Below are 24,376 nucleotides of genomic sequence, written 5' to 3'. Positions count from 1 at the left end.
TCCCATCCCGGCTGTGGCTCCGCAGCCCCATCCCAGCGGGAATTGCGGTTCCCCGATGGCTCCCGGAGTGGGTTTGGAGCCAGGATGAGCAGCAGGAGGATAAAAGGATTTTCCCTTTTCCTGCCCGGCTAAATTTAAACCCGCGCCCCTTTCATGTGCCGGGGCCGTAACTGGAAGCAGCTGCGCTGGGAATTCTGCTCCAGAGGCGGCTCCCGCTCCTCCCGGCCCTTTGGAAGCCGGGATTTGCTGCCTCCCGAGCCCGGCACCTTCCCCGCTCAGCCTGCGGGGGCTGCGGGCCCGGAACAGCCAGAGGAAGACCCAAAAATATCCGGTAATTACAGAGGGACGGCGCTGGAGCCCGGCCGGGCACTCCGGGCTCTGCTCCGCGGGAAGCGGCAGGAGGAACATTTCGGGAAAGATCCTCCATGGCCCGAGCCCCAAAATCCCGGGAGTGGCTGCAGGGGATGTCAGGAACAGGAGAGAGCCCTGCGAGAGCCCTGGGCAGCCAAACACCTCTGGCCTGGCCTGGGTGTCCTGGGATGTGCTTCTTTGGTGGAAAAACCTGATCCTGAGGCCATTTTTCTGCAAATTCCTATTTCTTTCTTATTCCACTAGGATGGACCTGAGGAGGCACAGCAGCAATTCCCGTTTTCAGTTCGGAATGAGATCCATCCATGAATCCATCCCTTTCTCCATCCATCATCCATCCATCCATCCATCCATCCATCCATCCATCCATCCATCCATCCATCCATCATCCATCATCCATCATCCATCCATCCATCCATCCATCATCCATCCATCCATCCATCCATCCATCCATCCATCCATCCATCATCCATCCATCCATCCATCATCCATCATCCATCCATCCATCCATCCATCATCCATCCATCCATCCATCCATCCATCCATCCATCCATCCATCCATCATCCATCCATCCATCCATCATCCATCCATCATCCATCCATCCATCCATCCCTGGATCCATGGATCCCTCCATCCCTCCCCTCTGCAGTGACTCACAGGGAGCAGCAGCTCCTGCTGAATCACCAGGAAAACTTCCTGATCCAGCCGGATCCGCAGGCAGAGCTGCCCTGGAGAATCCCGGTGTCCAAGCTCTGCCCAAACAACGCCAGGGCTCCGTGCAGAGGAGCCTTTCCCCACGATCCCAGAACCTTGGAGTGTTTATTGGGATCGGGGTTTTGGGAACCCACTTGGGATCACCGGGTGATTCCCTGATGATTCCCTGATGATTCCCTGAAGATCCCCTGAAGATCCCCTGATGATTCCAAGATCCCCTGATGATCCTCTGATGATTCTCTGATGATTCTCTGATGATTCCAAGATCCCCTGATGATTCCCTGATGATTCCCTGAAGATCCCCTGAAGATCCCCCGATGATCCCCTGGTTCCCCACCCACACCCTGCACAGCTGGGAATGGCTCGAACGCCCCAGCACAGCTCAGGGATTGTCCCTCTCCCCGTGCCCTTCCCATGTCCCCAATGTCCCTTTCTTTCTGCCCAGAAATCCGGGATAAACTCCAGCCCCGAGCTGCGGGAGCTCCCTGCCTTTGCCCGGGGAAGCAGCACCCTCTGCTGCCCTTCCCGGCATCCCAGTCCCGCTGGAAAACCTCGGGAAGGTTTTTTTTCCCTCACTGACACTTCCCGGGGCTTCCTGCAGAGTTTGGCTCACGAGGAGCTCGCTGGAATTGCCCCAAATCCCAAATTTTGCTGGGATCCTGCTCCTTCCCAGCTGCTCCGGGCTCAGGCTGGGAGCAGCCTCCTGCTCCCAGCGCCCCGCTCGGGAAGGGACGTGCCCAAACTGGGAGAACTGGGAACAGCAGGAGGGGCTGGAATTGTTTCCCAGGTTAAACGCGGGTGCTCCATCCCTGGAAGTGCCCACGGAGGGGGCTTGGGGCAGCCCGGCACGGCGGAGGGGTCCTGCCCGCGGCAGGGTGGGAACGGCCGGGATTGAGGCTCCCTCCGCCCCACAGCGATCCCAAACCCGGCTGCACTCGGAAGGCTCTGGCAGCCTGGGCACTGCAGGGAGGTGCCAGGCCCGCCGGGCTGCAGGAAAGCCGCAGGAGCCTTTGGCACCCGTGGTTTCCTGGGGATGTTTTCTTTTCCCTCTCCTGGCTCCCGTTTTTTCTCCTGCACCTCTCCGGTGGTTTCGGGGCCGCGTGGGCCGGGCTGGGGAGGGCAGGAAAGGCTGAGATAATGACAGGGGACGATCCCAGGAATAGAGCTGCTCTTCCCTGGCCAGGAGAGGCTGTTCCAGCTCTTTCCGTGGGTTTGGGACAGCAGGGGGGGGGCTGGGGGCACACGGATTGTCCCCACGGGCTGAGGATGACAATAGGAACAGCTGAAGTCACTGGATGGATTTAGCTCCCGTTTCTTCCTGCTTCCCCCGGCTCCTTTTGGGAATGCCAGCCCCTGCTCCCCACCACATCCTGCCCCAAACCACCCCAGCAAAAGGGAGAAGGCAGCAGGAACTCCAGGGGGAGAAGGATCAGGAGCCACCGAGCAGCTCCTGGAAATCCAGGGAGATCTCGGGGAATTCTCCTTCAGCAGCTTTCCCTCAGCGTGGGGAAAACTCTTCTGGTCCCAAGAACAGCCTCAGGTGCCAGGGGAGGTTTAGGATGGGGATCAGGGAAAATTCCTGCATGGAAAAAGGGGAAATTCCATGTGGGGAAAACTCTTCTTGTCCCAAGAAGAGCCTCAGGTGCCAGGGGAGGTTTAGGATGGATATCAGGGAAAATTCCATGTGGGGGAAAACTCCTCTGGTCCCAAAGAACAGCCTCAGATCATGCCAGGGGAGGTTTAGGATGGGGATCAGGGAAAATTCCTGCATGGAAAAAGGGGAAATTCCATGTGGGGAAAACTCTTCTTGTCCCAAGAAGAGCCTCAGGTGCCAGGGGAGGTTTAGGATGGATATCAGGGAAAATTCCATGTGGGGGAAAACTCCTCTGGTCCCAAAGAACAGCCTCAGATCATGTCAGGGGAGGTTTAGGATGGAGATCAGGGAAAATTCCTGCATGGAAAAGGGGGAAATTCCATGTGGGGAAAACTCTTCTGGTCCCAAAGAACAGCCTCAGGCGTCAGGGGAGGTATCAGGGAAAACTCCTTCATGGAAAAGACTCAAAGCAGTGCCACTGTCCGAGCAGGATGTCTGGGGAAGACTCAGCCCCGAGGCTGCTCCAGGGCCAATCCCAACCCCCCGGCCTGGGGGTCAGAGCAGCCCTGGGGCCGGGGGGGAGCAGCTGCTGCTCGGGGGCTGCAGGGAAAGCAGGACCACGGCGGGAGCAGGAACATGCTTTTATTGATTGAGGAGGGGGTACAGGAGCAGCACGGCCTCCCCCTGCCTGGGACATTCCTGGGATCTGAGCTGGGATGGGGACAGGGGTCAGTAATGCCCACGGGGCCACAGCCAGCAGCCAGGGCTGGCGGGGCTTGGGGGGTCCAGGACAAAGGCAGGGAAGCAGGAGGGAGCTTTTCCAGTCAGGATGGGGCAGTGGTTAATGGGAATGGCCCCCACCTTCCCAGGAGTGCTTCATTTCACAGCCTGATCCGTGAGGAGTCAGTGGGATGGAGGAAATCAGCACTGGGATGGAGGAAATCCAGCACTGGGATCACTGAAATCAGCACTGGGATCACTGAAATCACACTGGGATGGAGGAAATCCAGCACTGGGATCACTGAAATCAGCACTGGGATCAGGGAATCCAGCACTGGGATGGAGGAAATCAGCACTGGGATCACTGAAATCAGCATTAGGATCAGGGAATCCAGCACTGGGACCAGGGAACCCAGCACTGGGACCAGAATTCAGCCCCTTCCCAGGGCTGTCCCCTCTGCCAGTGACACTGGAGCCACACAGGGATGGGTGGCAGGAGGACACTGGTTTTACTGGGAGGCCATTCTGGGATATTTCTGTGGATGAGAGGGAGGAATCAAAGCTATTTTTTTGCTCTGCCAGGGAATCCATCCCTCCCTGGAGCACAGCAAACCACCAGCTCCTGGAATTGGGGCTGGGAGTTCCTGTGGCTCTTTGGAAAAGGCCAAAGTTTGGATTCCTTCAGCCTGGAGGGGGAAAAAAAAACTCCAATAAAAAGGGACCTGCAATTCCAGGAAGGCTGCTCTGGGAAAAACATCTCATGGGGAATACACTCAGCAGGTGGTTTATGTACAGGAACTCAGCAATTCCACAAGATACACACCAGGAAAAATGGGAATTCTACTCCAGAGGTGCTTCCAGCAGGGCTGTGGTGGCTCCAGGAGGGGGTGACAGCAACACCCAGTGACTCCCTCGGGTGCAGGAGGTGCAATTCTGGCTGTACAACAGGAACTAAGTGAAGATCTGCTGGATCCTAGGGAAAGCTGCTGGGAGAGGGGCAGTGACCCCACTAAAGCTATCTCAGACACGGAATGGGCCAGGAGCAGCCCCAAGCCACCGCAGGGCTGCCCCACAGAAGCATTTCCAGCACTGTCCACGAGCCAGGGCTGAGCCCAGCAGCCAGGGAAGCTGCGGGAGGGACAGAGGGACGGAGCAGGACAGCAGGGACAGGGACAGGCCCAGCAGTCAGAGCTGCCTGGGGCTCCCAGCCACTTCCAGTCCTCGCGGCCTCACTGAGGCCGAACCACGCGAGTTCCTCAGAACTGAGGGGACACAGGGCCAGGCCAGCCCCGCCCTGGGGACACTGCAGCAGCCAGCCACCACGGCAGCACACGCGTCCCTGCGGCCTGGGCTCCTGGGACCCTTAGGTGCCCTTGGGAGGGGTCCACTTCAGGCAGCTGGGGTCCATGGTCTTGTTGCTGTTGGACCTCTTGGCCTCCTTGGCGATCCACTCATCGATCAGGTCCTGGGGAGAGCAGGAGGGGCAGCTCAGGGGGGATCCTGCTGGGGAATCAGCCCTGGCACAGCACCACGCCGGGGAGGGGCTCGGACATTGATGCCTCAAAGGAACGGCACAGGGAGAGCAGGGGGACACCAAAACAGCACCAAAGTAACAGCAGAGTTACACCAAAACAAGACCAAAACAGCACCAAAATAACAGCAGAGTTACACCAAAACAACACCAGAGCAACACCAAAGCAATACCAAACCAGCACCAAAGTAACAGCAGAGTAGCACCAAAACAACACCAGAGTAACATCAAAATAAGACCAAAACAACAACAGAGTAACAGAAGAGTAACACCAAAACAAGACCAAAACAGCACCAAAGTAACAGCAGACTTGCACCAAAACAAGACCAAAGCAACACCAGAGTAACACCAAAATAACAGCAGAGTAACACCAAAATAACAGCAGAGTAACACCAAAATAACAGCAGAGTAACAGCAAAACAACACCAAATATCAGCACAATAACAGCAAAGTTACACCGAAGTTACCCCAAAAGAACAACTTCTCCTCCATGGAGCTTTCCAGAAGCCCAATCGAGCTCCAGGGAAGGGAGAAGGTTTGGGGTCTCAACCCCCCACGCAGGGATTTGTCAGGGAGGGATCAGGCAGGAGCCATGCAGGGCTCCACCAGCCCTGCTCACAGCAGCTCGGGGAGGTTTGGGTTGGGTTTTAGGGAAAGCTCCTCATCCAGAGGGTGGAACAGGCAATGGGCACGGCCCCCAGGCTGCCAGAGCTCCAGGGGGGTTTGGATCCCCCTCCCAGGGATGCTCAGGGGGGGATTTTGGGGCGTCCTGCAGGGCTCATTCCTGCCCTGCTGAAAAACAAGGTCGGATTCCCACCTCCTGTTTTACTTGGAGATGAGAACGAGCAGGCTGGAGAAGCCAAGGAGCCCTGATCCCAGCAAGGGAAAGGGGAACCCAAGGAGCCCTGATCCCAGCAAGGAAAAGGAGGAGAACCCAAGGAAGCCCAGATCCCAGCAAGGGAAAGGAGGAATGGAGAAGCCATGGAAGCCCTGACTGCAGCCAGGAGAAGGAGGAGAAGCCATGGAAGCCCTGATTCCAACAAGGAAAAGGAGGAATGGAAGCCCTGATTCCAACAAGGAAAAGGAGGAATGGAAGCCTGATTCCAGCCAGGAGAAGGAGGAGGAGAAGGGAGGTGCCCAGGAGGGCCCAGGCTCACCTGTCTCTTGAGGACCAGGTGCTTGCCCTTCCAGTACTTGAGCATCTGCAGGGCCTGCAGGGTGCTGACGATGTCCACGGGGTTCACAGCAGTCTCCTGGCTGATCTCTGCAATCAGAGCCCAGCAGAGCCTCTGACACAGCCCCAAACCCCGGGGCCCAGCAGCAGCTATGGGTAATTCCCTCCCTCAGGAATGTGGGACTGAGCAGGCACAGCCAGGATTGCAGGGTTTGGGGGTGCTGGGCTTGGGATCTGGAACAAATCCCCTGAGAGAAGGTGCAATCCTGCTTTTGCAGGGTACCTCATGTCCCCAGGAAACTCCACGGCCTCCCAGGTGCCACCAACAGAGAAATGCCATTAAAAAAAAGCCAAATATTCTCAATATTGGCTGCAGGAGCCTTTTTTTTTTTTTTGTTAAAATAAGCATTCTGGATGAAGGTTTTTGCTGAATCTTTCTTTAAATTGCAGTTTTTTTCATCAAGCAGCCCATTAATGATTCAAAAAGCTGCACATGGCCCATCTCTGCTGCTGGCAGGGCTGGGAAGGAGCCACTCCCAACCACAGCAACACCCCATGAAACTCAGTGCTCCACAAACAGTGGGGTGGGTGAGGCAGGCCTGAGAGGCACGGGGGTGTTCCCAAAGCCCCCCTGACCTTTGATGGAGATCTCCTTGCCCTGGAAGTTGTGCAGGTACCGCAGCAGAACTTCCTTCCAGTAGCTCCTGTAGCTGATCAGGCCCAGGTCAGACAGGGGACGCTCTGGGGAGCCAACCTTCTCCTCTACTTTGGACAGCAAATAGCCTAAAAATACAAAAATAACCATATTTAAACGGCTCAGAAATGAACCAGGGTGGAAGCTGCTCCAGCAGCAGCAGCCAGGGGAGATTTCCTGGTGGAGCTGGAGGAGTTTGCCCCTGGATTCCCCCCACACTCACTGAAGTCAATGAGCATTTTGCCATAGCCTTGTCTCATGTACTGGGGCATGGTCAGGATGCAGGACACGTTGTAGTTCAGGAAGGAATTCTTCTCCTGGAAACAAGAGCAGAGCTCAGAATTTTTAATCCTTTAGCTGTTTTATTTTATGAAAAAATCATGGTGATTAATATTTATGTTCATGTATTTTCTCCACATTCCTTCCCAGTTTCTTTCTCCCTCATGAAGACACCACTCTGCTTCCTGGAAACCACAATTCCTTGGAGCTGGTTTGGTTTTTGCTGGGAATGAGGAAAGATGGAGCAGCACAGCACCTGCAATCCCTCAGCAAACACAACAACCCCTGCAGCTCAGCCTTGGACTTTCATCTCTCCCAAAAGCAGCAAACCCTGAGACTGCAAAAGGGATTTGGGGCTGATGAGGGGGCCCTAAACCCCATTTCAGTGAGGTGGGGGATGAGTGTTTCCACTGACCTTGGAGAAATACCCGATCAGGTGGCAGCCAGTGTTGTCAGCCTCTGTCATGACGTAGAAGAGGAAGGGCTCCACATCATAATAAAGGGTTTTGTGGTCCAGGAAAAGCTTTGCTAGCAGACACAGGTTCTGACAGTAGATCTGGGCACAGAAAAGAGATGCAGGTGTTTACTCCAGTGGGATACCCCAAATGTGGGCAAGGACAAAAAACCCTCAGAATCATCTGAGAAGTGATGGGGAAACAGAGCAGCTGGGCCAGGGAACAATTAAATTGGTGATGGAAATGGATGAGGCTGGATCCTGCCCCTCACCCCTGCTGGGTGACACAGAGGGAGCTGCTGGGGCACCACGGGAGCAGCAGCACAACTCCTGCAGGGACAGCCAGAGCGCAGCAGCCCCTCTGTGAGCAGGGCCAGCAGGGCCACCTGGGCTGCCTGAGGGCCACCTGGGCTGCCTGAGGGCCACCTGGGCTGCCTGCAGGGCCAGCAGCTCCCACTCACCTTGTTCTTCTTGCCATCCACCTCGAAGACGGAGATGGAGCCCTTGCGGTAGATCTCGTCCCCCGGGGGGTGCTTCCAGACACACTTGGCCTGGCACAGGGACAGAATCGGGGCTGTCACCGCTGGCCTGGGGACCAGGGTGTCCCCAGGGGGACAGGGGACTGCAGCCTGCCCTGCCACTGCACCCCAGCCACGCCAGCCTGGCGCCAGGCACTGCCACGTGCACGGGCTGAGCCTGGCTGGGCCATTCCTGACCCCACAGCAGCATTCCCAGTGGGACTGAGCCCCTCCTGACCCCACAGCAGCATTCCCAGTGGGACTGAGACCCCCTGAGCCCACAGCAGCATTCCCAGTGGGACTGAGACCCCCTGACCCCACAGCAGCATTCCCAGTGGAATGAGCCATTCCCTGGTCCCACAGCAGCACCCCCAGCAGGCCTGAGCCCCCCCTCACCCCCCAGCAGCATTCCTAGCAGGACTGAGCCCCCCATAACCCCAGAGCAGCATTCCCAGTGGGAAGGAGCCCCCCCGGTCCCACAGCAGCATTCCCAGTGGGACTGAGCCCTCCCTGACCCCACAGCAGCACCCCCAGCAGGAATGAGCCCCCCCTGACCCCAGGGCAGCATTCCCAGTGGGAATGAGCCATTCCCTGACCCCAGAGCAGCATTCCCAGCTGGAATGAGCCCCCCTGAACCCAGAGCAGCACTCCCAGCAGGAATGAGCCCCCCCTGACCCCAGGGCAGCATTCCCAGTGGGAAGGAGCCCCCCCTGACCCCAGAGCAGCATTCCCAGCGGGAATGAGCCATTCTCTGAACCCAGAGCAGCATTCCCAGCGGGAATGAGCCCCCCCTGACCCCAGAGCAGCATTCCCAGTGGGAAGGAGCCCCCCCTGACCCCACAGCAGCATTCCCAGCGGGAATGAGCCATTCTCTGAACCCACAGCAGCATTCCCATCGGGAATGAGCCCCCCCTGACCCCAGAGCAGCATTCCCAGCGGGAATGAGCCCCCCCTGACCCCAGAGCAGCATTCCCAGCGGGAATGAGCTATTCTCTGACCCCACAGCAGCATTCCCAGCGGGAATGAGCTATTCTCTGACCCCACAGCAGCATTCCCAGCGGGAATGAGCTATTCTCTGACCCCAGGGCAGCATTCCCAGTGGGAATGAGCCCTTCCCTGACCCCAGAGCAGCATTCCCAGCGGGAATGAGCCATTCCTTGACCCCAGAGCAGCATTCCCAGTGGGAAGGAGCCCCCCCGACCCCAGAGCAGCATTCCCAGCGGGAATGAGCCATTCTCTGACCCCACAGCAGCATTCCCATCGGGAATGAGCCCCCCCTGACCCCAGAGCAGCACCCCCGGCAGGCCTGAGCCCCAGCCCTCACCATGTGCCTGCGCAGGATGGTCTGGCTCTTCATGTACTTGAGGCAGAACTCGCACATGTAGAGGCGCCCGAGGCGCGCGTACTCCTCGGGGTAGGGCGAGTGGTACCACGTGTCCAGCTCGTAGCGCCCGAACGCGATGGTCTTGATCATGTTGCTGCCCTCGGTGATCTGCCCCTGCAGCCTCAGCTTCTCCTGCCCCCCGGGGAAAGCAGGGTTAGCCAAAACTCAAAGCAGCAGCAGGGGAATTGGGATTTGTTTTCCTGGAGGAGATGTGTTTCAAGCTTTCTGAATTTGTTAAATTCCTACAGCTCCTGGACGCTCCCTGCTCCTCTCCTGACCCCAGGGACAGGACACGAGTGCTGTGAGAGCAGCTGAGGGAGCTGGGGTGTTTATCCTGGAGAAAAGGACCAGGGGAGACCTCCTGGCTCTCAAAACCCCAGCAGGAGGGTGCAGCCAGGGTGGGGCCAGGCTCTGCTCCCAGGGAACACAGGGCAGGAGGACACGGCCCCATGCTGGGCCAGGCTGCACATGAGGAGGGATTTCTTCCCAGAAAGAGGGATTGGGAACTGGAAGGGGCTGCCCAGGGAAGTGTCACTGTCCCTGGAGGTGGATGTGGCACTTGGGGACAAGGTGGTGTCAGGTCACGGGTGGCACTCGATGATCTCAGAGGCTTTTCCAGCCCAGTCCATCCTGTGGCTCCGTGACACAGCCCAGGGCTGTGCCCCAGGAACCCCAGCTGTCCCAGGAAAGCATCAAAGGATCCTTTGATCCCTGTCTGGAATGGGATGTGGCTTTGGGAAGCTCCTCAGGAGCCTCAGCAACACCAGCCCATGAACTCAGTCACAGGCTGAGGTGGCTTTTGTTGTCCCCAGCCCTCAGCAGGGAGGCTGAAGCTGCCACTGTCCCTGGGAGCAGCCCTGGAATGTCACCACACATTCCTGAGCGCAGAGCTCAGCTGCAGCAGTCACCCCAGCCAGGCTGGCTCCCCCAGAGCCCCGGGCTGGGCCTGGGGCAGGGTCTCAGGGTCTCACCAGGTCCTCGGAGGCGCGGGCCTGGGCCCTGCGGAACAGCTCCAGGTCGTACTCGCTGGTCAGGTTCTCCAGGAGAGGCTCCCTGGTGTTGCCATAGGTCTGCCTGTGCTCCTGCAAAACCACAGCACAGCACTCGGGCTGCTGAGCTGCTGCAGGATGGCTGGGAGAGCCAAGCTGCATCCCAGGGGGAGTGAGAGGACAGAATTCCTGCTTTTACCATGTATTTCTCCTTCTGCTCCTTGCTGAGCCCCGAGTTCCTCTTCTTCCTGAGCTCAGCCACCTTCTCTTTGTAGCGCAGCTGCCTCTCTGTGGGGGCCTGAAAAACCCCAGTGGGGCCTTGAGAGACTCCAGCCCCTCAAACCTCCCCCTTCCCTGCCCACCCCAAAGAATTCCATCCTGGCTGCCATTCCATGAGGTCTGAACCAGACCCTCTGCTAATCACAGGGCACTGCAGCTGCAGCACAGGAATGCAAAGCAGGAAATTTCCTTCCCACCACAGGACAGGGTGAGCTCCCCACGGAATGCTCTGTGCTGGGGAACAGCTCCCAGCTGACTCAGGGACTGGGAAATGTCATTCCCCTGCTCTGGCTCTCTGCTGGTTACTCAGAGGGAAATTGCAGTTTACAGCTCTGCAGGAATTCCCTGGTGCTGCACACCCAAACTCAGGGAAAGGATCATGCTGAGAACACAGCTCTGCTCTCCCTGCCTGCTCCAACCCCACTGAGGGGACCCAGGGAATTCCCGCTCTGGAATGGCAGCTGGGCAGGGTCAGGATGTGGAGAAGGGAGCCCAGACCCCCAGCCCTGCGCTGGGAGCTGGGGCTGTGCCCTCACCTGGTGCCTGGTGGCGTGCCTGTTGTTGTCATCCTGCCTGTGGGCCAACATCCGCTCCTCAATCTGCTTGTCCCGGCTCTGTGCCCTCACCTGGGGGCCAAAATTCACCTGTCAGGGCTGCAGCCACCTCCTGCCACCCCCTGCCCCTCCAGGGTGTGACACACAACGCTGCTGCCCCACAGCCAAGCACAGCAGCACGCAGCTGTGAACTGCTTGCTGCTCAAGGATCAGCATTTTACCCTAAAAATCCCACAGGAGGAGAAATCAAAGGCAAAACCACTCAGGTTTACCTTGCACTCATCTGCTGAGAGGTTGTGGTAGAGAGGACACCCCGAGATGGAGAAGTGGCGCTCGTGCTTCCCCGTCAGGTGTCCTGCAAGGGGTCAGGAAAACAGCAAACCTTGTGGCAAATGATCCCAAAGAGATGGAGATCCCTCACAGGATCACTGACAGGGGGGCAGGAGGAGGAAACTTCCTGGTTTAAAAAGGAAGGAGAACCTTTCTGACACCAAGCCAAAGCAGGCAGGGATGGGAGTGCAGTAATTTGGCATTGAAATCCTGTTTCTGGCAAAAACCAGTTCCCTGCCCACAAATCTGGGATTTTCCTCCCACACCTGTGCTCACCCTCCCATCTGGTTCCTCACCCTGTCACCCCCCAAAACAGAAAACACCTCCAGGAACAACATCCCTGTGTTTATGCTTCACATCCCTTCTCCAGACCTGCTCCTTGCCATTCCTGACCCTGATTCCCTGCCCATTTTTAGGATTGACACCAACCAAAGCAGCAATCTCCTGGCCCTATTTCCCTGCAGTTCCCAGGATTGCTGCTTGGGTCAGTGTCAATCTCCCAGCCCTATTTCCCTGCAGTTCCCGGGCTTGGGTCAGTGTCAATCTCCTGGCCCTATTTCCCTGCAGTTTCCAGGCTTGGGTCAGTGTCAATCTCCTGGCCCTATTTCCCTGCAGTTCCCAGGCTTGGGTCAGTGTCAATCTCCCGGCCCTATTTCCCTGCAGTTCCCAGGCTGACACCCGAGCAGCCCCGAGCAGCGCCGCCGAGGCACGGCCGTACCCAGGGAGTTGCAGCCAGGAGTGGGACACTTCATGTTGAAGTTGTAGCTCTCGTGGAAGCGGCGGCGCTTGGGCCGGTGCGAGAGGTCGCTGCCCGAGTCCTTCATGGACATGTCCTTGGCCAGGCTCTCGTCGTGGGACACGTTGGGGCTGGAGATGTCGATGTCGGACTCCGAGGAGGGCGCGTTGCCCGTGGGGGTGCGCGGCGGGGACTCGTCGTGGTCCGCCGTGTTTTTGGTGTCTGGGGAGGGGCAGAGGGGACACGGCTGAGGGCACAGCTCCCAAAAATGCTCCCAGAAACGCCTCGGGGGCTGCACAGAGCCTCTCCCACCCTGGGAGCTGCATTCCCTGCCCCTGTGGGCACCAAGGGAGCATTCCCTGCCCATATGGATACCAACAGAGCACTCCCAGTCCCCGTGGGCACTACCCCAGCACTCCCAGTCCCTGTGGGCACCAAGGGAGCACTCCCAGTCCCCGAGGGCACTACCCCAGCACTCCCAGTCCCCATGGGCACCAAGGGAGCACTCCCAGCCCCCGTGGGCACTACCCCAGCACTCCCAGTCCCCGTGGGCACCACCCCAGCACTCCCAGCCCCCGAGGGTACCTCTGTCAGAGAAGTCCACGGCCTGCTCGGTCTCGGAGCCCGAGGAGCGCGTCTGTCGCAGCGGGTACTTCTTGGGGGTGACGGGAGCTGGCTGCTGCTGGCTGCGGGTCACCCTCCGCGTGGAGTACACCGGCTCGTCCGGCCCGAACGCCGGCGCGTTCCGCACCGGGCTGGAGTCTGCTGGGGCAACGCGGCGTGACACCGGGGACACCGCGGGGACACCGCGGGGACACCGCAGGGACACCGCGGGGACCACAGTCACACCATGGGGACACCGTGGGGACACCACAGGGACACCGCGGGGACCACAGTCACACCATGGGGACACCACGGGGACCACAGTCACACCATGGGGACACCACAGTCACGCCATGGGGACACCGAGGGGACACCACGGTCACACCAGGGGGACACCGCGGGGACACCACAGGGATACTGCAGGGACACCACAGTCACATCATGGGGACACCATGGGGACACTGCAGGGACACCATGGGGACACCGTGGGGACACCGTGGGGACACCATGGGCACACTGCGGGGACACCACCATCACACCATGGGAACCACAGTCACACCATGGGGACACCACAACACTGGGGGGACACCACAGTCACACCACAGGAACCATGGGGACACCACAGTTACACTGCGGGGACACCACGGGGACACTACAGCAACCACAATCACACCATGGGGACACCACAGGAACCATGGGGACACCCCAGGAACCATGGGGACACCACAGCTACACTGGGGGGACACCACAGCAGCCACAATCACACCACGGGGACACCCCAGTCACACCACGGGGACACCCCAGTCACACCACGGCACCCACAGCTCCCCCTGCCCCACGCTGACCAACGCCCCGTGGCTCTGTCCTGCCCGTGTCACCATGCCCTGGCCTTGCCTGATAAAATCTCAGCGCACTTGCAGCAATCTGGAGCACCACCAGCTTTCTCCAGGTTAATTAACCCGTAATTACCTGCCAGCTCCCATTTGGAGAAGCAAAGATCCCTCAGTTTAGATAAGAACCCATAACCCTTGGGAACAGCAGGGCTGCCTGTGCTGTGGAGCTGCACCTGCGATTCTGTGTGGGGCTGGAGGAGCCTTGACATGGCTTAAGGAAGAGCCTGGATCTGGTTTAAGGAAAGACTTTCCACGGTTTGAGGAAGAGCCTTGCCCCAGTGTAAGGAGGAGCCTGGATCTGGTTTAAGGAAAGGCTTTCCCTGGTTTGAGGAAGAGCCTTGCCCCAGTTTAAGGAGGAGCCTTTCCCTGGTTTAAAGAAGAACCTTTCTCTAGTTTAAAGAAGAACTTTTCCCCAGTTTGAGGAGGAGCCCTTCCCCAGTGTAAAGGAGAGCCTCTCCCCAGTTTAAAGAAGAGCCTTACTCTGGTTTAAAGCAGAACCTTTCCCCGGTTTAAAGCAGAGCCTTTCCCTGGTTGAAAGCAGAGCCTTTCCCCGGTTTAAAGCAGAGCCTTTCCCCGGTTTAAAGCAGAATGTTTCCCTGGTTTAAAGCAGAACCTTTCCCCGGTTTAAAGCAGAGCCTTTCCCTGGTTTAAGGCAGAGCCTTTCCCTGGTTTAAAGCAGAATGTTTCCCTGGTTTAAAGCAGAACCTTTCCCTGGTTTAAAGAAGAGCCTTTCCCTGGTTTAAGGCAGAGCCTTTCCCTGGTTTAAGGCAGAGCCTTTCCCTGGTTTAAGGCAGAGCCTTTCCCTGGTTTAAAGCAGAATGTTTCCCTGGTTTAAAGCAGAACTTTTCCCTGGTTTAAAGCAGAATGTTTCCCTGGTTTAAGGCAGAGCCTTTCCCTGGTTGAAAGCAGAGCTTTTCCCTGGTTGAAAGCAGAACCTTTCCCCGGTTTAAGGCAGAACCTTTCCCTGATTTAAAGAAGAGCCTTTTGCTGATTTAAAGAAGAGCTCTCCCCGGTTAAAGGAGAGCCTGTCCCGGTTAGAGGGGAGCCCGCCGTACCCTGGGAGCTCTGGCTGAGGCGGGCCGAGGAGCGGGTGACGCGGGCGGATCGCCGGGAGGTGCCGTCGCTCTCGGAGCTGTCCGTGTGCTCGGGGTCCGTGGAGAAGTCCGAGTCCTCCGTCCCGTCCGAGCTGCTGCCCGCGTTCCTCTGCAACGGCACACACCGCCCGTCAGCCCCGTGGTCAAATCCACGTCAAATGAGTGAATATTCACGCTCTCCAGTCCTCCCAGCCGCTAGCGTGACCTGGGTGCTTTATCCCGAACCAAGGACTCTTTTTTCCCTTTCTTTTTGAGTCTCCTGCTCTCCCAGTGAGGAGTTTCCAAAACAAACCGTGACAGGTGATCCCTCACGGCCAAAGGGATATTCCCACCTCAGGGTGCCATTCCCAGCACACAAACTGCAGGAATGACCAGAATTATCCCAAAGTGGGGCAGCAGTTTGCAAGAGAGTCTGGCATCGGTCAGCAACTGCTATTTTTTAATCCTTTCCCTTTCCGTTATTTAACACCATTACAGCATTTCACTTCATTTCTCATTATTAAACCGTTCACACTCCAACCCTTTAATGTTCCCCCCCCCCCCCATTCCAGGCTTGTGCCTAATTTCCAGGCGCGGCTGAACGGTAACACCGTGAGGGGACCGGGGGGTCTGGGGTAGGTGCCGGGGGCGCAGCGGGAGCCCGGGGCGGGCAGGGCCGTGAGGGCACAGGAGGGTCTGGGGTAGGTGCCGGGGGAGCAGCGGGAGCCCGGGGCGGGCAGGGCCGTGAGGGGCAGCGATGGCGGCGGCCGTGAGGGGACTGAGGGGGGGGGGGGCGCGGCCGCCATGAGGGGAGTGGGGGGGGCGCCTCGCGACGCTTTGTTTTGCACCCAGCGGAGCCGCGCGGGCCGCAGCCAATCACAGCGCGCGCGGGCGGGGCCCAAAGGGAGGGCAACCAATGGCAGCGCGAGGATAAAAAGGGCGGGCCTCGCGGCGCGTGATTGACAGCGAACGGCGGCCAATCGGCGCGAGGCTTGCTCCCACGGCAACGCCAACGGGGGGGGGGGGGGGGGGGGGCCGCGGCGCGGTGGGGGAAGGGAGGAACAAGGCTCGCGCCGGGAGGTGACCGTTGGGGGCGGAGATGGACAGCAGCAGCAGCCAATCGGCGGGCAGCCCGGCATGCAGACGCGACCAATAGACGGCCAGCTCTCCGAGCGCGTGTCCAATCGGAAACGGCAAGGGGCGGGCCCCGCTGCCGGCGCGGGGGAGGGGGAACGGTAGCCGTTGGGGGTGATGAGTGACAGGCACAGCGGCCAATCAGCGCGCGGCCTGCTAGCGCTCCGGCCAATCAGAGCGCGCGGGAGGCGGGCGCTGGGGGCTGAAGGCCGCTATTTTCCCCCCAGTTTTGGAGCCGGGAGAGGGAGCGGAGGGGCTGGGGAAGGGTAGAGAGCAGCGGCCCGAGCCCGCCGGCCTCCTCCCCCGTTTCCCGGCCGCGCTCACCTTCCTGCGCTGCATCCTGGGCGGGGGCAGTGAGGTTGCCTGGTCCCCGGCGCCCGCGGCCCGCGAAGCGGCGGTGGCCGCCGCGGTGTTGCTGCTGGCGGACTCCGTGGTGACAGCCGTGTCCCCCGCCCTGCGGCACGCCTGCTCGTGCGGCGCCAGCCCCGCTCCCGCCGCCGCCAGCCGCCGTTCCCTGCTCGGTCCCTCACGCTTCCGCCGGGACGCGGCCCACACCCCCGTCACGTGACCGCGCGCCATCTTGGAGCCGGGCGGGCGCCGCCGGCGCTGAAGCCGCGCGCCGCCATCTTTGATGTGGGCAGCGGGGCGGGGGCGGCTGCGGCGGCCGCCATCTTTGGTGAGGGCACGGGGCCGCCCGGTACCGCGGCCGCCGTGCTGGGTGCGGGCAGCGCCGAGCCCCGGCGGGGGAGCCCCCAGAGCTGCCTCGTGCTGCGAAGCCTCGGGAATTGCAGCAGCACCGGCAGCTCCTCCGTGGAGCCTGCGGGAAGCAGCGCCCTGGAGGCGGGATGTGTGGCCCGGGGGTTCCCGTAGGGATGAGGGGAACTGTGAAGGACAAAGTGCCATGGCGGCCACGGTGCTTTCCTGACTCGCTGCTCCCCGGCCCCGCTCAGCCCGGGAGCTTCCCAGAGGCGCGGCTCGGAGCAGCGGGAGCGACTGCACGGGGCCTCGGGCAGGGCGGAACCGATCCCGGCCGGGACCCGCCGCGTTCGAGCCGGGCCCGGGCCGCCGGAAGGACCCCGGAAGTCCCCGCTCGGTGTCGCGCAGAGTAGGCGGAGCCTCTTCCTGAGATCACCAATCAGAGCCCGTCCCTGTACCCCGCCCCCTCAGCGCAGCCAATCGCCGCTCTCCACATCGGGCGGCGCGCCTGCGCGCGCCGCGCATCGCGAAGGCCCCTAGGCCTGGGGTGCCCTCGGTGCTGCCTGCACCGCCGCGCTCACCGCCGCTCCCATCGCGGCCGAACCGCGGCGGGCGCAGCCCCGGGGAGCGTTCGGCGGTCGCGGCGTGCAGCTCCCGCCCGGCCCCGCGCTGTTCCCGGCTCGCCTCGCCCGCCTTTCCCGCGGCGGCGGGCCCGGCAGCGCGCGGGGCGGCGCGGGGCGGGGCGCGCGCGGCGGGGCCGATGAGGCCGCCCGGGGCGCCGCGGGATGTGGCGCTGGAGGTGCCGCCCGCGCTGAGCGGCCCCGCCGCCAACATGGGAGCGAGCGCGGCCGCGGCGCTGCCCGAGCGCCTCCGCCTGCCCGTCTGCTTCCTCGGCGTGTTCGCCTGCTACTTCTACTACGGCATCCTGCAGGAGAGCATGTGAGGGACAGCGGGGCGGAGCGGGGCCGGGGGACACGGGACGGGGATGGGGGACACGGGGCAGGGCTGGGGGACACGGGACCGGGACTTGGGGCTGGAGGACACGGAGTAACCGGGCTGGGGGACACGGGACAGGGATGGGGGACACGGGACAGGGACACGGGGCTTGGAGACGGGGGAACACCGAGTAACGGGGCTGGGGGGACACGGGACCGGGGCTTGGGGCTGGGGGGACACGGGGACAGGGGCGCGGGGCCGGGGGCACATCCGGGCTGGCGCCGCTCCTCCCCGTGCCCTGGGCCGTGTCCCCGGTGTCCGTCCCGGTGTCACCGGTGTCCGTGTGTCCCGCCGTCCGTCCCGCAGCACCCGCGGCCGCTACGGGGAGGGCGCCAAGCAGGAGAGGTTCAAGTACGCGCTGACGCTGGTGTTCATCCAGTGCGTGATCAACGCCGCCTTCGCCAAGCTCCGTAAGTGCGGCCCCGGAGCCCCCCGGAGCCCCCCGGAGCCCCCCGAGCCCCGGGCCGCTCCTGAGCCGTCCCGTCCCCGTCCCCGTCCCGCAGTGATCCGGCTGACGGAGGCGGCGCGGCCCGACCGCACGCGGGGCTGGCTGTACGGCGCCTGCTCGCTCTCCTACCTGGGCGCCATGGTGTCCAGCAACGCCGCGCTGCAGTTCGTCAGCTACCCCACGCAGGTGGGCACGGGGACGGGGTGACACGGGGGACAGGGACACGGGGACACAGCTACCCCACGCAGGTGGGCACGGGGACAGGGTGACACGGGGGACAGGGACACGGGGACACGGGGGACAGGGACACAGCTACCCCACGCAGGTGGGCACGGGGACAGGGTGACACGGGGGACAGGGACACGGGGACACGGGGGACAGGGACACAGCTACCCCACGCAGGTGGGCACGGGGACAGGGTGACACGGGGGACAGGGACACGGGGACACGGGGGACAGGGACACAGCTACCCCACGCAGGTGGGCACGGGGACAGGGTGACACGGGGGACAGGGACACGGGGACACAGCTACCCCACACAGGTGGGCACGGGGACAGGGTGACACGGGGACAGGGACACAGGGACACAGCTACCCCACGCAGGTGGGCACGGGGACGGGGTGACATGGGGGACAGGGTGACACGGGGGACAGGGACACAGGGACACAGCCACCCCACGCAGGTGGGAATGGGGACGGGGGGGACAGAGCCACCCAGGGGGACACGGGGACAGGGACACAGCCACCCACACACGGGGACGTGGGGGACAGGGACACAGGGACACAGCCACCCACACACAGGTGGCTACGGGGGCAGGGGGGGACAGCCACCCCACCCACGGGGACACGGGGGACATGAGGACAGAGCTACCCCACCCACGGGGACACGGGGGAGACAGGGGGACATGGGGGACAGGGACACAGCTACCCCACACAGCTGGGCACAGGGACACGGGGACAGGGGGGTGACAGGGACACAGCCACCCCACACAGGTGGGCACGGGGACAGGGGGACAAAGCCACCCCACCCAAGGGGACACGGGGACAGGGACATGGGGACAGGGACAGAACCACCCCACACAGGGGGACATGGGGACACAGGGGACAGGGGGACAGGGACATGGGGGACATGGGGGCACAGCCATCCTGCCCAGGGGGACACGGGGACAGGGGCATGGGGCACAGCCACCCCACTCAGGTGGGCATGGGGACACGGGGGGACAGGGACATGGGGACACAGCTCCCCCACCCAGCACAGGGACACTGAGGGACCCCTGGCTGTGACCCCACCCCTGCCCTTTCCTGGGGTCACGTTCATGTCCCGGTCCCTGCTGGGCTCCAGGGAGGGCTCCGGGAGGGGACAGAGCTCCCAGAGATGGTGGCAGTGTCACCGGGCAGGGGCTGGGGTCACCCCCTGGCAGCTCTCATTTTTGGGGGTCTCATTTCTGGGGGTGTCACTCTGGGGTCTCACTTTGGGCTGTGGGTCAGTAACGCCCCTCTTCCCTCCCCAGGTCCTGGGCAAGTCCTGCAAACCCATCCCAGGTAAGGGAATTGCCCAGTTTTGGGGGGTTTGATGCTGCTGGGGTGATTTTTTAGGGATGTAATTCCTGTGGGTGGATTTGGGGCAGTTCCTGACCTCCCTTTTCCCAGTGACGCTGCTGGGGATGATATTTTAGTGGTTTAATTTCTCTGAGTGGATTTAGGGGCAGTTTCTGACCTCCCTTTTCCCAGTGATGCTGCTGGGGGTGATTTTTTAGGGGATTTAATTCCTGTGGGTGGATTTAGGGGCAGTTCCTGACCTCTCCTTTCCCAGTGATGATGCTGGGGGTGATTTTTTAGGGGATTTAATTCCTGTGAGTGGATTTAGGGGCAGTTCCTGACCTCCCTTTTCCCAGTGATGCTGCTGGGGGTGACCCTGCTGCGCAAGAGGTACCCCCCAGCCAAGTACCTGTGCGTGCTGCTCATCGTGGCGGGGGTGGCCCTGTTCCTCTACAAGCCCAAGAAAGGGACAGGGGACACCGAGCACGTCTTTGGCTACGGGGAGCTGCTCCTGGTGAGTGCAGGGACCCCACGGGGACCCCACGGGGCTGGGGCTCGGGGGTGGCACCTGGCAGGAGCCCCGGGGGACTCAGGTGGGATTTATTGCTGGAAGAAATCCTGGGGTTCTGGGGGGATTTACTCCTGGAAGAAATTCCAGCACTCAGGTGGGATTTGCTCCTCACCTGGGATAAATTCCAGGGCTTCAGGGTGGGGGGATTTACTCCTGAGAGTGGGATTTACTCCTGGGATAAACACTCAGGTGGGATTTATTCTCACATGGCATAAATTCCAAGGTTTGAGGTGGGATTTGCACCTGGGATAAGCCCTGGGCTCCCGGCTGGGATTTACCCCAGGATAAACCCTGGGGTCTCAGGTGGGATTTACCCCTCACCTGGGATAAACCTGGGCTCCCAGGTGGGATTTGCACCTGGGATAAACCAAAGTTCCCGGATGTGATTTACACCTGGGATAAACCCAGGGTCCCAGGTGGGATTTACCCCAGGATAAATCCCAGCTCCCAGGTGGGATTTACACCTGGCATAAACCCTGGGGTCCCGGGTGAGATTTCCCCCAGGATACCCCCGGGCTCCCAGGTGGGATTCCCCCTCTCCGGGGATGCTCCCAGGTGTGCCCTGGGGCTGCAGCAGGCCGGGTGTGCCCTGGGAGCTCCTGCAGCCCCCCTGACAATCCCTGCTGGTCCCTGCTGTCAAAGGGGGGTTGCCATTTTCCCTGGGGACCTGACGGTGTGCCCTGTCCGTGTGTCTGTCTGCCCAGCTGCTGTCGCTGACCCTGGACGGGCTCACGGGGGTGTCCCAGGACCACATGAGGGCTCACTACCAGACAGGCTCCAACCACATGATGCTCAACGTCAACCTCTGGTCCACGCTCTTCCTGGGGGCAGGTGAGGAGCCGGGCTGGCTCCAGGCCCTGCCCTGGAGCCCTCTGGCCTTGGTTCTCTTGGGGATTTTTGGGTTTCTGCTCGAGGCCCAGCCCTGCCCCTCGCTGGGCTCAGCTCCTCTGCAGCTGGCAGCACCAGCTGGAGCCCAGCAGGGCTGGGAGCTGCCCCTGGCACTGCAGCAGCTTTAAGGTCCCTCCCCACCCAACCATTCCAGGATTAGCACTCCTGATTAATTGCTGGGGACTGTTCCCTTGGAATTTGATCCCAGTTAATGATCTTTCTTTCACTAATTAACCAGGAGGGCGATTGCTTCTGCTGCTGGTGTTTCCTGCAGGAGTTTGTGGGGTTCACTGCCTGGTTTGGGGTTCTGAGCCCACGAGGGTGGGATCCCCATGCAGGCTGCTCCTCCTGGCTGTTTTCCAGGGATCCTGTTCACGGGGGAGCTCTGGGAGTTCCTGAGTTTCACGGAGCGTTATCCCAGCATCATCTCCAACATCCTGCTCTTCGGCCTCACCAGCGCCCTGGGCCAGGTCGGGGCTCAGGGACGGGATTTGGGGTGGGCTTTGCTTCCCTGGCAGGGGCTGGGATGGAATTCCCAGGGAACCTGTGGCTGCCCCAGGCCAGGCTGGGATAGGGGAAGCATCCCTGGATGAGCTCCAAGGCCCCTCCAGCCCGTCCCAGGATGCCACAAACCCACTTTAACCCAGGAGAAGCCAGGATCTGAAGGGAGATCTTTTGGGATTTCCCCCTGGCTGCCTGCCCTGGCAGTGCCAGTGACAGGGGCTGTGCTCTGGCAGAGTTTCATCTTCATGACCGTGGTGTACTTCGGGCCCCTGACGTGCTCCATCATCACCACCACCCGCAAGTTCTTCACCATCCTGGCCTCCGTGGTGCTCTTTGCCAACCCCATCAGCCCCATGCAGTGGGTGGGCACCGTCCTGGTGTTCCTGGGTGAGTCTGGGGGCAAAATCCCCGGGCTCCCTGCCCTGGCAGCTCCTCAAACCCACGGAGCCTCTGCAGGGAGCGTGGGAGCGGCGGATCCATTCGGTCCCTTCCCCCCAGCTCACTCCGTGGGTGAATTTGGGGATGTTCAGCTGGTTTTTTCCCAAAATTCCCATCTCCCTGCCGGTTTGAAGAGCTCAAAGTCGTGTTTTGTCTCCTGCCAGGCCTTGGGCTCGATGCCAAATTCGGGAAGGGGGTGAAGAAGACGTCGCATTGAGGTCGATCGGGCGATCCCGCAGTTGGAATGAACTTTTAATTTATTGTCTTGTACCTCAGAATCTGGTGTGGAACTGGACTCAGGACAGGGAATCAGAAGGAAACCGTGTGGAATTTATTTTTGGGTTGAGTTTGGTTTGGTTTTTTAATTCTGAATGGTCTCTAAAATGTAATCCTTTAGTTTGAGGTGTAATTTTGCTTTTTTTGTGTAATCAGAGCTGCCCCCTGAGCCGAGCAGCAGCAGCAGATCCTTGCCTTAACAGGAAAACACAAATCCTTCCTATCTTTATTAAAGAAAACCAGACAATGGCCGCTTCTTCAGGACTTTTTTTGGGGATTTGGCTGATGTGGGGGGGCCCAGCTCTGCTCTGCAGGGAGGGAGAGGAATGATCCCAGTCCTTTGGGGTGATCCTGGGATGAAAGCCTTGTTGGAGGCACCCCCTCCCAGCTGTGGGGTTTTCCGGAGGGTCAGAGCAGCCCCTTGGATTTTCTCCCGCTGGGATGTGTCAGCAGGGAAATCCTGAATGTGCCTCAGGAAATGAGAATTCCCCAAATTCGGGGCAGCTCCTGTCCCATCCCCTGGGATGCCGCAGCAGGAATTCCCAGAGCAGCTCTCTGGGGTTCCTGGCCCCTCCTGAGGAGCCTTGGGGCTGTTCCTGCCTGGATCCAGCTGGAATAAACCCCAAAGGAACGGGGTGGGACGGTTCTGTTCCTTGGTTTTGGGCTCTGCTCCCTTTCCCATCCCAAGGCAGGGCTTGGACTGGGGAAAACGTCAGGAAACTCCTCCCAGGGATGCACAAAGTGCTGCCAGAGCACCCAGGGATGGGCAAAAGGGATTTTAATTCCTGCTGCCAAGGCCTGTTGGGTTTATTCCTGGAGTCCCCTCCAGCCCTGGGGTCCTGGGAGGTGTCCCGGGGTGGGATTTAAGGTCCCTTCCATGGTTCCCAATAAGTGCAGCTGGAGGCAGCTCAGAATTCTCTGAGCTGCACCTGCCCCAGCTTGGACCAGACCTTCTCCAGCTCTTGGATGCAAATCCAGGTAAATCAAAGATTTTGGGGTTTTTTCAGCCCTGGGAGCTCCCTCTGCCTGTGCAGCCTTGGGATCAGGAGCTCTTTCCCAGCAGGAATTCTGGGGCAGGAGTGGGGCTCTGGAATGTTCGGGGCTGGCCTGGCTGGGCAGGACATTCCCGCAGGGAATTCCCAGGCTGCATTTGGGGATTTGTTGGGTGCCCCGGGCCAAGCTGAGCAGCCCTGAACCGATCCCAGTTTTCCTCCCTCCCGGCTTTTGCTGGCTTCAGATCCCGATTTCAGCCGCTCCGGCCTCAGCTACCGGCAGGGGGAACTCTGCTTTAACCATTCCCAGCCAAGACCGGGAGAAACCCAACAAAATCCCAGCAAAAAGCGGCTCCAGTGCCACCCCTGCTCGAGCCGTGCTGCTGGAGCCAAACCCAGCCGCAAATCCGCCTTTTCTCCCGTTTTCCCCCCCTTTTCATCGTGTTTAATCCTTCCCGGCCACAGCAGAGCCCCCTGGAGCCGGGCTGGGAGCTGAAATCCTGCCCTGCTGCTCCCGGCACGGGGAAAACTCCCGCTGGAATTCTGCCCGGGGGAAAATTCCCGCTGGAATTCTCCCGGGAATTCTCCCGGGGCAGGGGGATCAGGGCCGGGAAGGGGAGGTGGGAGGCAGGAGCTGGGCCCGGCTCCCGCAGGGGGAATTTGGCAGCTCTGCTCCCTCTCCTTTCATCCCCGCTGCTCCTCCTGCAGCTCCAGCAGCTCCAGCAGCAGATGGCTCAAAAAAAAAAAAAACCAAAAAAAACCAAACAAATGTTTGGAGAGGGGACCGAAATTTTGGATGTTTTGTAGGGATGGAGATAATCCTGTAAGTGATGATTTTCTGGTCACAGGAGAGCAAAGGTGGATAAGGAATTGTTGCTATTCCCTTGGGTCTTGGTTTCCTTTGAATACCCCGAGGATGTTTTGGGGACAGCAAGAAAAGGTTTCCAGGCTGGTGAATGATTTGATGATTTAATGATTTGATGATTTGATGACTTGCTTCCCTGCAG

The 24,376-nt window shown here is 60.4% G+C and overlaps 2 protein-coding genes across 2 annotated transcripts; one reads left to right on the top strand and one right to left on the bottom strand.

Moving 5' to 3' along the window:
• Positions 1 to 3,303: 3,303 nt before the first annotated feature.
• On the bottom strand, positions 3,304 to 16,587 carry KAT7 (lysine acetyltransferase 7). The gene is made up of 15 exons (XM_064399746.1): positions 16,348 to 16,587; positions 14,872 to 15,019; positions 12,906 to 13,082; positions 12,303 to 12,542; positions 11,527 to 11,609; positions 11,237 to 11,326; positions 10,621 to 10,719; positions 10,404 to 10,514; positions 9,373 to 9,564; positions 7,992 to 8,081; positions 7,492 to 7,632; positions 7,021 to 7,114; positions 6,740 to 6,886; positions 6,087 to 6,193; positions 3,304 to 4,863 (listed from the first exon to the last, which is right to left on the bottom strand). The coding sequence occupies exons 1-15, from the start codon at positions 16,360 to 16,362 to the stop codon at positions 4,762 to 4,764; spliced, it is 1,836 nt and encodes a 611-aa protein (XP_064255816.1). The 5' UTR covers positions 16,363 to 16,587; the 3' UTR covers positions 3,304 to 4,761.
• Positions 16,588 to 17,464: 877 nt separating this feature from the next.
• Positions 17,465 to 22,626, top strand: SLC35B1 (solute carrier family 35 member B1). The gene is made up of 9 exons (XM_064399747.1): positions 17,465 to 17,658; positions 18,022 to 18,125; positions 18,219 to 18,349; positions 19,673 to 19,703; positions 20,057 to 20,214; positions 20,976 to 21,102; positions 21,523 to 21,629; positions 21,897 to 22,050; positions 22,266 to 22,626. The coding sequence occupies exons 1-9, from the start codon at positions 17,480 to 17,482 to the stop codon at positions 22,316 to 22,318; spliced, it is 1,044 nt and encodes a 347-aa protein (XP_064255817.1). The 5' UTR covers positions 17,465 to 17,479; the 3' UTR covers positions 22,319 to 22,626.
• The last annotated feature ends 1,750 nt before the right edge of the window (positions 22,627 to 24,376 follow it).

Source organism: Passer domesticus, chromosome 27 (assembly GCF_036417665.1).
Source record: "Passer domesticus isolate bPasDom1 chromosome 27, bPasDom1.hap1, whole genome shotgun sequence".
NCBI lineage: Eukaryota > Metazoa > Chordata > Aves > Passeriformes > Passeridae > Passer > Passer domesticus.
Note: the sequence above shows the minus strand (reverse complement) of the source record. Positions and strands in the feature narration are given on the sequence as shown.

Coding starts and splice junctions, on each gene's coding strand:
- KAT7 (XM_064399746.1), bottom strand. Junction 11,610..12,302: donor TCCTGGCTGCAACTCCCTGG/GTACGGCCGTGC, acceptor GACCCCTTGCAG/GACACCTGACGGGGAAGCAC. Junction 4,864..6,086: donor ACCTGGTCCTCAAGAGACAG/GTGAGCCTGGGC, acceptor TGCTCTCCCCAG/GACCTGATCGATGAGTGGAT.
- SLC35B1 (XM_064399747.1), top strand. CDS start 17,480: ATGAGGCCGCCCGGGGCGCCGCGGGATGTGGCGCTGGAGGTGCCGCCC. Junction 20,215..20,975: donor GCTACGGGGAGCTGCTCCTG/GTGAGTGCAGGG, acceptor CTGTCTGCCCAG/CTGCTGTCGCTGACCCTGGA. Junction 22,051..22,265: donor CACCGTCCTGGTGTTCCTGG/GTGAGTCTGGGG, acceptor GTCTCCTGCCAG/GCCTTGGGCTCGATGCCAAA.